Source organism: Saimiri boliviensis, chromosome 7 (genome assembly GCF_048565385.1).
Source record: "Saimiri boliviensis isolate mSaiBol1 chromosome 7, mSaiBol1.pri, whole genome shotgun sequence".
NCBI classification, from domain to species: Eukaryota; Metazoa; Chordata; class Mammalia; order Primates; family Cebidae; genus Saimiri; species Saimiri boliviensis.
Window position 1 is genome coordinate 89,378,449 of NC_133455.1, and position 13,309 is coordinate 89,391,757.

The following is a 13,309-nucleotide window of genomic DNA, read 5'->3' on the forward strand; positions in this document are numbered from 1 at the left end:
GATCCAATTTAAAAATGGGCTAAAGATTTGAATAGACATTTCTCAAAAGAAGACATACAAATGGCAAACAGGCATATGAAAAGATGCTCAGTGTCGTTCATCATCAGAGAAATGCAAATCAAAACTATAATGAGATACTATCTCACCCAGCTAAAATGGCTTTTATCCAACAGACAGGCAGTAACAAATGCTGGCAAGGATGTGGAGAAAAGGGAATCCTTGTACACTGTTGGTGGGAATTAAATTCATACAGCCACTATGGAAAACAGTTAGGAGGTTCCTCAGAAAACTAAAAATAATACTACCATATGGTCCGGCAATGCCACTGCTGGATATATGCCCAAAGGAAAGGAAATCAGCATATCGAAGAAATATCTGTGCTCTTGTGTTTGTTGCAGCTCTGTTCACAGTCACCAAGATTTGGAAGGCACCTAAAGGTCCATCAACAAATGACTGGATAATGAAAATGTGGTACTTATACACAATGGAGTACTATTCAGCCATAAAAAAGCATGAGATTCAGTCATCTGCAGCAACATAAATGGAACTGGAGGTCATTAGGTGTGAAATAAGCCAAGCACAGAAAGACATACATCTCATGTTCTCACTTATTTGTGGGATCTAAAAATAAAACAATTGAACCCATGGAGCTAGAGAGTAGGGGGATGGTTACCAGAGGCTGGGTAGGGCAGTGGGGGGTCAAGGGAGAGGTGGAGGATGGTGAAGGGCTCTAAAATAATAGTTTGAATGAATAAGGCCTACTGTTTAGTAGCACATCAGGGTGACTATAATCAATAATGATTTAATTGTGCATTTGAAACAAGAGTATAACTGGATCGTTTGTAACACAAAGGACAAATGCTTGAGAAGATGGCAACCCCATCTTCCATGATTATTGCATGTTGCATGCCTGTATCAAAACATCTCATGTACCCCATAAATGTATATATCTGCTGTGTACCCACAAAGTAAGAAAAAAATTTGAGTACCATCTATAACATACAGGAGAGGCTCCGTAAGGCCGTGGATGGAGGGCGCACTGGAGCAAAACCTCGTAGGTTTCCATTCCTGCTGTGCCTTTATTTTTTTTTCCCCCTGTATGACATTAGGCAAGTTCCTAACCTCTGTGTTACTAAGTTTCCTCATACTTTGATTAAGGATAATAAGAATTTCTACCTGATAAGATTTTTGTGAGGATTAAAACAGTATATGTCACCGTGGGTGCCTGGCATATAGCAAACAGTATCATCATCATCATCAACGTCATTGTCAGACTGAAGAATATATATGGTTCATGCATGTGTATCTACATAACTTATGTTTTCCTCAGGAAACTGACATGTGCTTATTTCTGCTCAAAGGAAGGTAACTAAAGTGAATAAATTTTTATTTTATTTTATTTTTGAGACAGTCTCACTCTGTTGCCCAGGCTGAAGTACAGTGGCACGATCTCGGCTCACTGTAACCTCTGCCTTCTGGGTTCAAGTAATTCTCCTGCCTCAGCCTCTCGAGTAGCTGGGATTACAAGCACCTCCCAGTACACCTGGCTAATTTTTCTATTTTTAGTAGAGACAGGGTTTCATCATATTGCCGAGGCTGGCCTCAAATTCCTGACTTAAAGTGATCTGCCCGCCTCGGCCTCCCAAAGTGCTGGGATTACAGATGTGAGCCACCACACCCAGCCTCAAGTGAATAATTTTTTTAAACTGTGTATATTTAGTAATTATACTTTAGCACATCCTCTACTTGATAGGTGCTGCTTTGCAATCATAAATAAGGTAAATTTACATGTGGCTGTTCATAATAAAAGAATTTTTGAATGTCTCTTTTAAATTCCAATAGGAGCTTCTGAGTAGGACATCCTTAGAAACTCAGAAGTTGGATCTGATGGCTGAAATATCTAACTTGAAGTTGAAACTGACGGCTGTAGAGAAGGACAGATTGGATTATGAAGATAAGTTCAGAGACACAGAGGTAAGTGATACAATCTCTCTCTCTCTGGGTCACTCTGTCTGTCTCCCTCACAAACATACATTCCTAGGGAAAAGTTGAAATTCCCTGGAGGTGTACAAGGAAGGCAGTTAATTGCTGTGTCTCCTCATCGTGCTTCATTTTAAGAGTAATCTTGGATTATATTGAGTTTTTATCACTAAATGCTAATGTCAATTTTTATTTCTACATTTTTGATATGCAATATTAATTCTTTCATCAACCTTTAAAATACTTTTGACTTTCTGATATTTGGAGCATCTGTCCATCCATACTGGTTTTCTTAATTTTGTAAATAATGGGCTTAAATGCATGGTTTTACTAGTAGTTATTATTTAGGCACACTGACTATTTGCTATGCAATTGGATTTTTTAAATCTGTGTAGAAAACATGCTAACATTCTGTAATCACAAAACCACAGAGCTTTTTCAATGTCTTTTAATTTGACTTTCTATTTTTGGTCTAATCCACATGTAAATCATTCTAATTAAATAAGACTTGCTGCACTTCTGCGAACCTCAGGGTACATTCTATAACTTGAAGTATCCAGTTTAGTGGCTAAACAAGCTTTACAGTTTGTTCTATTTTATTAATTCAGGCCTTCTAGTTTGTTTGCTGTGTGACATTTGGCAAGTTCTTAACCTCTGTTGTTTTGTTGGTGGAGGGAGAGAGCACATCCATTTGAAATATATTCATTTAAAATGAAGTATAAAGAGCTGCAGAAATTTCTTCTCTCTGCAGGCCCTCTCTCCTCCTTTTTTTTTCTTTGTATTTTGTTTCCTTAGTAGGAGTATGGGAAAGTGTCACGCTGGATTAGAAAATGGGTACCAAGGAGAGAGGAGAGAAAATGGTTTACTTATTTTCCTCTTCTGTGTTTATTTCAAACATGTATTTCATGCTGACTCTATGCCAGCATGGTACCTGGCATCACATACATTACCCACTATAGGGAAGTCCTTTATAGATCTGGAAATAAGAAGGTTTACTCCACTGCTGTTTTAAAAATTAAATTTTCTGTCAAAGATTCAACTGTAGTGGAATGTCTTGGTATATGTCTCGTTACTGCAGTAGCAAAATTCATTTGGTTCATGTTTTAATCTCTCTTTTTTTTTTTTTTTTTTTTTTTTTAGATGAGCTCTCACTGTGTTGCCCAGGCTAGTCTGGAACTTCTGGCCTCAAGCAACCCTCTCATTTTGGCCTCCCAAAGCACTGGGATTATAGGCATAAGTCACCATGCCCAGCCGTGTTTAATCTTAAAACTCTTTGTCAGTTGCCTATATGAGCATGTTTCTCATTTGATCAAAGCTGGGGATCTCAACACAAGACTTAGAAAGTTACCCAATTAAAAATTCTTGCTTTTGTGCTTTCTCTAAAAATCTGTTGATATTTTCCTCTTTCCCCTCTTTTTGTCAGGTCATAACCCCATCGTCACTGTGTGAGGTAATAGTAAAACTGTCAACAAATGGACACATGGCAGTGGCGCTGGCTCTGCTGCAGGGAAGAATTTACAGTAGATGTGGATAGGGGTAGTCTTCTACATTGTGTCTGCAAAGTCAGGGGGAAATCTTCATCTATTGTTAACTTAATCTGGGTATGAGATGCTAACCAAGTGTTGGCATTAAACTGCAGTAGATGTGTTCTTTATTTATTTTTGTAAGACCCCAGGGCAATATTTACATCCCCTGAGTCTGACTGCTTTTTTTTAATCAAACTTTTTTTTCTCCACTTTCTCATTATTTCATGCATGCTCTCTCCAGTCACATGTAAAGTGATCTGTCATCAAACTTCTAGTACACTCAATCCCTGATAATCTTCTATTAAAAATTCAGTGTTATTGCTAAAACATATGTGCATACTGGAGATTAGAGACTATGGTAAACTTAGTGATGTTACATATGAAAATAATTAAAATAATCTTCACTATTAAACTAACTTGAATATTCTCATGTTCCTGTTATCGTTCACTTAATAAAAATATTTTCCTAGCTGTTTCATGAATCCATAATATTTAACTTTCTCTTAGAATTTTATATTATTTAAATATTAATTTCCGATAAAATAGTGTCATGGGGAAGAAGTAGAGGCATTTCCAAAGGACTAAGGGTAAAAGTTCTTAAACTTTGGAAGATTCAGGACTTGCTTGTCCCTGGAATTGCTAATGGGAGATGGTTGGCATCATTCAACAGTGCCCCCTTCTGGTAAGAGCATAGGTATTAGAGACAGTTCCTGAGAGGCGCCCTGAAGAGTCCTCTCAAAGGGAAAAGGGAAAAGAACAGGGATTTTCTTTTTCAAAAGGACTGAACTTCTGGTAAGAAATTGACTGAAATAATTTGTATTTCATTTTATAAAGTTTTACATTAGGGAGCTATTTCCAGATTTTCTAGCTTGTGTTGTCAGGGGAAGATATGATTTATTTCAGATTGGAAATGTAGACCATATGTAAATACTGCCATGAAATATAGTTGAATCGTTTTTGTTAAAACAGATAAATTATCCCAGTTTATAATTCCATTTTTTTTCCCATAGTTTCTTCTTTGCACATTGCCGCTGTTTCTCAAGGAAGCTGTAACATATAATAATAGCAGACAGGAATTGACTGCTATTTCTTAACAATGAGAAAGTGGGAAAATATGTATTTTAAAAGATCATATTGACAAAGATGACGAAGGACTCATATTATTCAAGGATGATTAGTTTCAAAAACTTGGAAAAGCTGATTTTTTCTTTGAACTTGAATTCTGACCTGTTAGAGGAGGAATCACAAATATTTTATTGAATAATGTCAAGCAGTTCTTGAACTAATTCATAAGAAGATGATCGATATCATCTAAGTGAAATATTGTATGATTATTAAGTGTTTATTAAGGAGAAATTGTATAACTATGATAGGTAATACTTTGCCCATTTTATAAGAGACTACAATTTAAAGTCTGTGGGTTTACTGGAAAGTGTATTTCGCTGTAGCATCCCTTCTTTTAACCTTTGTGAACTTGAATCATTGCACTTGGAAGCTTAAAATAATCCCTATTCACAAAGTTGTATTTCTTATAACATTGTTCTACTTGTAATATTTGGCATTCTTGGATAATTTTGTCCTGTAATATATGAATTTGTGACCCAGAAATACATGCATGTCTTTTTAAAAAGAGAAAAGCTGGCTGGGCACAGTGGCTTACACCTGTAATCCCAACACTTTGGGAGTCCGAGGAGGGCAGATCACTTGAGGTCAGGAGTTTGAGACGAGCCTGGTCAACATGGTGAAACCCCCATCTCTACTAAAAATATAAAAATTAGCTGGGCATGTTGACAGGTGCCTGTAATCCCAGCTACTCAGGAGGCTGAGGCAGGAGAATCGCTTGAACCCTGGAGGTGGAGGTTGCAGTGAGCTGAGATCGTAGCACTGCACTCCAGCCTGGGAGACACAATGAGACTCTGTATTAAAAAAAAAAAAAAAAGAAAAAAAAAGGGAAAAAGAGAAGCAAAACTATAGTAACCATTGTAGGGATCTTTGTGGCTTGTAGTAAAATATAAGTCATTTCCCATGCAGGGTATTTGAGTGTCTCTTTTGGAGGAGTTAATATTGTGTAACACTAATTTCCTTTCTACTCTCTGGGCCCTGGACAAAAATACACCACTACTTCTCAGAATACTCGGACAGGTTTTATGAGCAAATTGGTTCTTTAAAAAGTGGTACTAAAATAAAATAAAAAGTGGCTGTAGAAGAGGTACAAAATCATGTTGTGTCATGTAAACATTGGCATTGGTTTCTCTTATTTTCTAATTATAAAATTAGGTAAAAGGCAGGGCCCTCATCCACTTTCGAGTTGAGAATTGTCATCAAACTTATAATAAACTCCATCCCTGATAATATCCTAATAAAAATTCAACACTATTGCTAAAATGTATGCACATACCCAGCAATTAGAAAACTGTTGATAAACTTTGTGATGTTATATATGAAAATAATTGAAATAGTCCTCAAAATTAAAATGAGTTTGAATATTCTCATGTTCCTGTTATTCACTTAATAAAAACAAAACATTTTCCAGGCCATTTCATGAATCTTAAGGATTCGTGGGCTTAAAGGATTTAATTTTCATTCCAGTCTCCCATATTGGGTTGATGAGCGATCCATATTTTTGTGGACAAAGGAAGAAATTATAATTTTTTTTAATAGCCATATATCACTGAGAAGGTTCAAAAGGTAAATGGCTTTACTAAAGAACATGATATATTTAAACCATGAAATAGCATTCTATTAAATAGCACTCTATGAAATAGCAGAGAGTCATTTTTAGGATAGAAATATCTGACAAATAATAGAATTTCTTAATCAGAATTGCAGTCACCTTTTATTTTCATAAGCCCATCACCTTAGGGCAGAGGCATTGGGGATTTAAAGGAATGTTTTAAATGGAAACATGCTTTGGTTCTTAAGGAGGTACATGTATTTCCATTTGTCTCATCTGATTCATACAACTTTAACCCTAGGCGCTGGTGACTTCTTAGGATTTCCAAGCTGCTCCTTTATAGGTATAAGTAACTGTGTTGCCACTTTCCTGATGTACTTTCTTCTTTCTTCTTGGACAGGGGCTGATTCAGGAGATCAATGATTTGAGGTTGAAAGTTAATGAAATGGGCAGTGAAAGACTTCAGTATGAAAAAAAGCTTGAATCAACCAAAGTAAGCTTTTCTTATAGGTTAACCTTTTCAGACAAATGACTCCACTATTAATCTATGACCAATAATATAAGTAAGATGTTTTCTACTTAATGTATGATAAAGAAAGTATTTTAAAAGTAAATGAAGCTTTCCCCGAAGCTGGAAACCTTCTTGAATTTAAACACCACCGATCTGAATTTAAAAACAAGGCTTAACTCACCTGACAGAACATAACCTGCCCTTTCTCTGAGTTGTATCTAACCTCTTTTATAAATGGATACTATTTTCTTGGTTATTTAGCTTGTCTTTTTCTCTGTAGTTTTCTTTCACTCCTCTGTCTCTCTACCAGTCTTTAATGGCCAAACTTTCTAGCATGAAAATCAAGGTGGGTCAGATGCAGTATGAAAAGCAGCGGATGGAACAAAAATGGGAGTCACAGAAGGTGTAGTAGACGTTGGGTGATGGGGTCCATGGCCTGTTGCTTTCTGGCTTGTGTTGTTTTGCTGTGATGATGTTTTTAGTGGCATGTGCATTCATTCCGTATGTGTGTCACCTGTTGATTAGAAATCATCTCAAGCTGCTTGAAGGGATAATGGGATCCCTGATGTTGTTTTCAGAAACCGTGAAATAGTGAAAAATAATAAACAAGTAAAATGAAAAAAATTATAAATTAAATTTAACTCTCTTAGACTGAGACCCAAGCCTAGTTAAATAATTATAAACATTCACCTGTGAAAGAATTCTGTTTTGTATCTGCAGTAGAGATCACTTTCCTCTTTAGGGACTTTCTTGAAGGTACAGCAGTTGACATTATCATGGCTGTGAATAGAAATGACTGCTGAGAAGCAGCTCGGTGAGAACAGGTTCGCACTTCCTGCCAATGCTGCTGAAAAATGTTCAGATCTTGTCCGCTCTGTTCTTACCAGAGATCAAAACTATAAGGCCAACTGCCTCGCTTCACTGGAGAACTACATCTTCTCATAGTACTAAATGTAATAAATATATTTTTAGAGATTCTGAAAGTAAAGTGTAATATCGAATATAAAGCCATACTTCTTAGAACTGCGTAGCTGTTTTCTGTGTTAAATAGAGCCAGCAAAATGTGTTTGCTAACGCTAATTCTTTACTGAAATGCAACTGAAAATTTAAGCGTTAGTACATAGAGGGATGGACTTGAAATCTTCTACGTTGTATGGTTAAAGAGTAGAAGAGGGCTTAAATATCTGTTTTCTAAATTTATTTTTTCCCATTTTTATAGGAGATTCTGTCCTTTTATCTTAGTGATGAGGGTGAATTATTTAGTTCCGTGATTTGGCTTATTCATGACTTGCTGCCTTACCCATTAATGAAAGTCTCTGCTTGTCAAGGAAGCATGAGTGCCATCTTGAAATGCCGAATAAATGTCAAGCTAGTCTTTTTCATTCTGCATTTTATTTGGCGTTTATGACACTAAGTATCTAATTTGATTATCTTCCTTGATTAACTTTGTTGTAGTTTTTAATTTACCGTAAGATTTAAACCTTAGTGCTATCCCATCCCTAATTGTACTTTAAAAGATCTCTTTTTAATTTGATTACAAAGAAACTTGAAATAATTACACCATAACTATTATAAATGGGACCTCCGCTAATAGTCTTGCTTCCTGCTTTTCGTTGACTTTGATTTCTGATGCTTGCCTCTAAATTCTTGTAGATTTTCTTTCATTCATAAAATCTGATTATTGATTTAAAGAGCTAATATACTCTCTGAATGTTCTCTTTTAGTTATGATCTGCTGATTTTAAATGAATTTGTAACTCCTAGGATGAACTGGCATCTTTAAAAGAACAACTAGAAGAAAAGGAATCTGAAGTAAAAAGACTGCAAGAAAAATTGGTTTGCAAGATGAAAGGAGAAGGGATTGAAATTGTTGATAGAGGTAAGAAGATATATTTCATATTTATCATCTTATTTTGTTAAAGTCCTCCAAAATCTATAAAAGAAACTGATGATAGGCAATGTGTAGTTTTAACCTCAAAGAAAGAATTGCAGAATCCAGCCAGGCCCAGAACCACAGGGAATTCTCCAAGATTCTTTACTGTGACTGGGAATTCATTAACGTCCTCTTTAGCAGCTGGGAAAGGGGAATTCCATACTTTATTCAGTATTGAAGATTACTAGACTATAAATTCTCATCACAAGAATGGACTGGTCTTGATTACAATGCAAGGGAATGCCAAAAGAGTTAAAAAGAACCGTCACTATCCAGGATTGTTGCCCTCAGAACTGAAATGAGATAAAGTAAGGGCTTAGAAACTGTTCTCTCCCTTTTGAGAGGGGAAAGACGGCTCTGTAGATTTGGAAAAATTAGTAAAAAATTTATACCAGGGATTGAGCCCGTTACCTTTTAGAAAGCAAAAATAGACTAATTCCGTTTTTGGAAAAATGCCTTGATTTGTCCAAATTTTTTTTATAACTGAAGAGGTTTATTCTGAGTATTATATGGACCATAATTTCTAATAAAGTAGGTTGTACATGATAAAAAAAAATTGCCTGAATGAAATATATTTTAAAATTATATTTGGAAATATAATGTACTTAACACCTGACAACACTCGGTTAAATTTAACCTTTCTGTATGATTACGAATGATGACTGTGGCACTGTGAGATACCAAAGCAATTTCTGAGTCATTCAAAACAGTATAAATTCCAGTTAGTGTAGCTTTGTTACATGTTTATCTGTTATATGAAAATCAGTAGCATTATTGTCTGTCCAATGAGGGACTTGAAATCGATAATCTCTGAAGTCCTTTTTGGCTCTAGAATCCCATGGCCTTATATACCTGTAGGTATCACAGTTCCCTGTCTGTCAGAAAATTCATCAAACCTGAGGGAAATGGATTCTCACCCCCAACCCTTTTCTGCCCAATCCACATCACCTGCTATACAGCATATATAGAATTGTGTATTGAAAAGGGACATTCAGAAACAGGTCATACTGATCATGCTTTTATGGTTTTAAGAATCAAATGGACTGGGCACAATGGCTCACATCTGTAATCCCATCACTTTGGGAGGCTGAGGAGGGAGGACTGCTTGAGGCCAGGAATTCAGAACAAGCCTGGGCAACACAATGAGACCCTGTTTCTACAAACAAACAAAAATATCATTTGAAAGTTTTAAGTTTCAAATTTCACCAGGCATGGTGGCTCACTCCTGTAATTTCAGCTACTTGGGAGGCTGAGCAGAGAGGGTCACTTAGGCCCAGGAGTTGAAGGCTGTAGTGTGCTATGATGGTGTCACTGTACTTCAGCTTGGGCAATGGAGCAAGATCCTGTCTCTAGGGAAAAAAAAAAAAAAAAAAAGAATAAAATGGCATCACAGGACCTGTGGGCTAGAAGATATTAGAGTAATGCCACCCAAAGTCTGATCTGAGACTGGAACCAACCTGGCAACTGTGTGTTACCAGTGCCCACCAGCTAAATACGGGGATTGAGAGCAAGTCTTTAGAAACCTCATGTCAAGGTGATATTGGGATGGCATCTAACTGCATCCTCAGTGGACTCATCTCATTGGACAGGAGATAGATCCTTTCAGTGTTGTTGAACTTGAGTGGTGAGTTGCATGTAACACAAGTAGCACTCTAGTTACCTTCGGGAGGACCAGGTATCAAACTGTGGTGGAAATATAAAAACAACCGAAGTGACGTTAACTAGTTGTTCATTTATGGTATAAGAAACACTTGTACTCCATAAACCTAATTTTAATGTGAGAAAACCAAGGTCCAGAAAGATGAAGTGAGAGAGGTAGTTATTCAAATTTAAGTCTTATATTTTCTTTCTAACTTCACACAGAGCATTATTGTCTACAGTATGTCTACAGTCACAAAATAGTACTGAATACGTTTTTATAAGGTTAGATTTCCTTTATTTTAGATAAAAGGAAACTAAATAATAGTGATTTGAAAGTATTTATTGTTGTAATATATGCTAACTTCCAATTCGATGGGTTTTCCTGCACAGATGAAAATTTTAAAAAGAAGCTCAAAGAAAAAAGTAAGGTTTGGTGCATTTCCATCAGCCTTTACATTCACCAAAAATACTACCTTGGACTGTTCTTTGCATGTATTTTAAAATATTTCTGTCACCAAAGATGTAAAGTTGCTTCATCAATAAGCCCTCCATTTCTTCAGAGTGTACAAAATAGAGGGTGGATAATAAAACAATAAGGTAAAAGATTATTTTGAAGATTTTGTCTGATTAAACCCTTCCACTCTACAGGGTACAGCAGGGCACCCAGCATTGTGGATATAAGAAAACATTTTCCCTGCAGTTTAGGTGATACAGGGTCAGAGGAGAAAATCACTTTTATACTATGAAAACTCAGAATTTTAAAGGTTTGCCAGAACTGAAAGATAATTTTGAAATTTGCTTTTGCCTTTCAGTGTTTTGAAGTCTGCTATTTGTCTGAGATCCTATTTGTCTAGAAACTCCTTTGAACATATTCTCTTATTACAACAGAGATTATATCCAGCTTATTAATAGAACCTGATTATTTAATGCAACATCAAGATAAATCCTGCCACACATAGTGGGAGGATCGCTTTGGAGGCCAGGGATTCAAAACCAGCCTGGGCAACATAGCAAGATCCTGTCTCTACAAAAACATTTTTAAATTAGCTGAGGATGATGGTGCATGCCTATAGTCCCAGCTACTCAGGAGGCTGAGGTGGAAGGATCACTTAAGCCCCAGGCATCTAGGAGTTTGAGGCTGCAGTGAGCTATGATCTTGCCATTGTACTGCATCTGGGCAACAGTGAAACCCATCTCTTAAAAAAAAGAAAATTAACTCCTTAGGGGCTCTTTTCCTCAGACATTAAATTCTCAATTCCTATAGAATATATTTTAATTTAAAATGTTACAGCAGTGCTGAATGATGCACCACTGTTTTAAAAATTATCTTAAGAAGAATGGGTGTGGTGGCTCACTCCTGTAATCCCAACTCCTCAAGACGTTGAGGTGGGAGGATCACTTGAGCCCAGGAGTTCAAGGCTACATTGAGCTGTGATTGTGCCATGAACTCCACCTGAATGACAGAGTAAGACCCTGTCTCTAAAGAAAATATTATCTTCAGTAATAATTTTTTTCTCAGAAGTAGGCAACTTTAGCAGATTTGTTTTTTTCTGTTTCAATTTTTTAGTTTGTGATTTCACTTTTGAGTGACTTTTCATTTATTTATTTATTTGAGACAGGGTCTTGCTATGTTGCCCAGGCTGTTCCCAAACTCCTGAGCTCAGTCCTCCCACTTCAGCCTCCCAAAGTGCTGGGATTACAAGCATGAGCCACCACACCAGGCCCTGGGGTGACTTTTCATCTTTAAAATATTTAAGGTTTTTATTATTCAAGTAACATGCTTTTGTAATTGAATATCAAATTTTAAGGAGAATCACATTCCGCTTACTTTGGCCTTTATGTCTTGAAGTCTATCTTAAGGCAGTATTGGAAATGAAGTTTATAGATGAAGCAAAGTACTTATTATTCTTATGTATGGAACCACAACCAGCTTCTTAGCATGACTACTCATGTAAATACTACACTCCATCAGGCTCTTACCATTCATGTCTCCATCTTGGTTATAACTATCATTTTCTCTGCTTTTGTCTTTGTATATACCATTCATGACTTTCATGCACTGCTTTATAAATTCCTTTTTTAAAAACATTATGTGTTTATTACTATAGCACTGAAATTTCATCTTCAGTGTTCTCATGAAGATTCTCTTGCTGCTTTAAGAGAGGAGAGCTAGTTCTCACATACCCTTGTTTTCTTTCTAGAATGGCCGCTGTTCAGGTGAGAGAAAAGACGTCCATCTTTTCAGATTTTTTTAAAAAGAGAATATGGATGTTAAATGTGCCCTTTTAAAGAATAAATAAAAGAAATCATTAACATCTTTACCTTAAAACATTTCAGTCTGGAGAGTAAATGACTTATTCTCACTGTCACACATGTTAACTAAACTGACTTCTGATTTGATGTTATTTTCAGACGTCGAAGTACAAAAAATGAAAAAAGCTGTGGAGTCTTTGATGGCAGCAAATGAAGAAAAGGTATCCAGATGAAATTTAAATATACATGTAGATGTTTTTTAACACCATTTCGACCATTCCATGCAGTTTCATGAGCTATCCCATTTTAAAAGAGCATTCCCAGAACACTGCTAGCAGTGAGGGGCAGATGTGCTCTCTCCACCCAGCTGTGCTGTGTGCACAGGGATATGGAGCAGCAGCACGGGCTCCACTGAGAACTGCTGCCCCCGTGAATTCAGGAAATGTTCAGCCTGTCTGATCAGTTCCACATATTCAGGTGGCATATAAGAGAGAGGGTACATTCCATAGTATACCCTGTCTGTGGGCACTGAAAATTCTGGGCTGACCTGCAGGCTCTGAAGGAGGGAGCTCGTGAAACCCTCAGCTTCAGGGTCATGGTAATTTTCTCCTCCATTTAGTCATTATTTCCTTTACACTCCTGGCCTGTTTCACATCTGTGATTGTCTCTGCTCTCCTGAGAGAGTAAATATCAGAAAACAGCGGCATGGGCTTTACTTTAGCTACATTGGCCTCATTCCAAGGTTTCCACAGGTTTCCCCCGACCCCAGCTGGTTCTTGTTACCTGTATCTG

At 36.7% G+C, this 13,309-nt stretch overlaps 1 protein-coding gene across 13 annotated transcripts in view; it reads left to right on the top strand.

Moving 5' to 3' along the window:
* The window catches only part of PPFIBP1 (PPFIA binding protein 1), a 165,467-nt gene that overhangs the window by 120,450 nt on the left and 31,708 nt on the right, over positions 1–13,309 (top strand). For 6 of the 13 annotated variants that reach the window (XM_074402965.1, XM_074402969.1, XM_074402967.1 and 3 more), the window contains exons 7-12: positions 1,843–1,974; positions 6,581–6,673; positions 7,002–7,094; positions 8,455–8,569; positions 10,655–10,687; positions 12,677–12,738. In XM_074402965.1, the coding sequence (XP_074259066.1) occupies positions 1,843–1,974; positions 6,581–6,673; positions 7,002–7,094; positions 8,455–8,569; positions 10,655–10,687; positions 12,677–12,738 (528 nt within the window). The remainder of the gene's footprint in view (positions 1–1,842; positions 1,975–6,580; positions 6,674–7,001; positions 7,095–8,454; positions 8,570–10,654; positions 10,688–12,676; positions 12,739–13,309) is intronic. The other 7 variants (XM_074402968.1, XM_074402973.1, XM_074402976.1 and 4 more) reach the window with 3 other exon arrangements.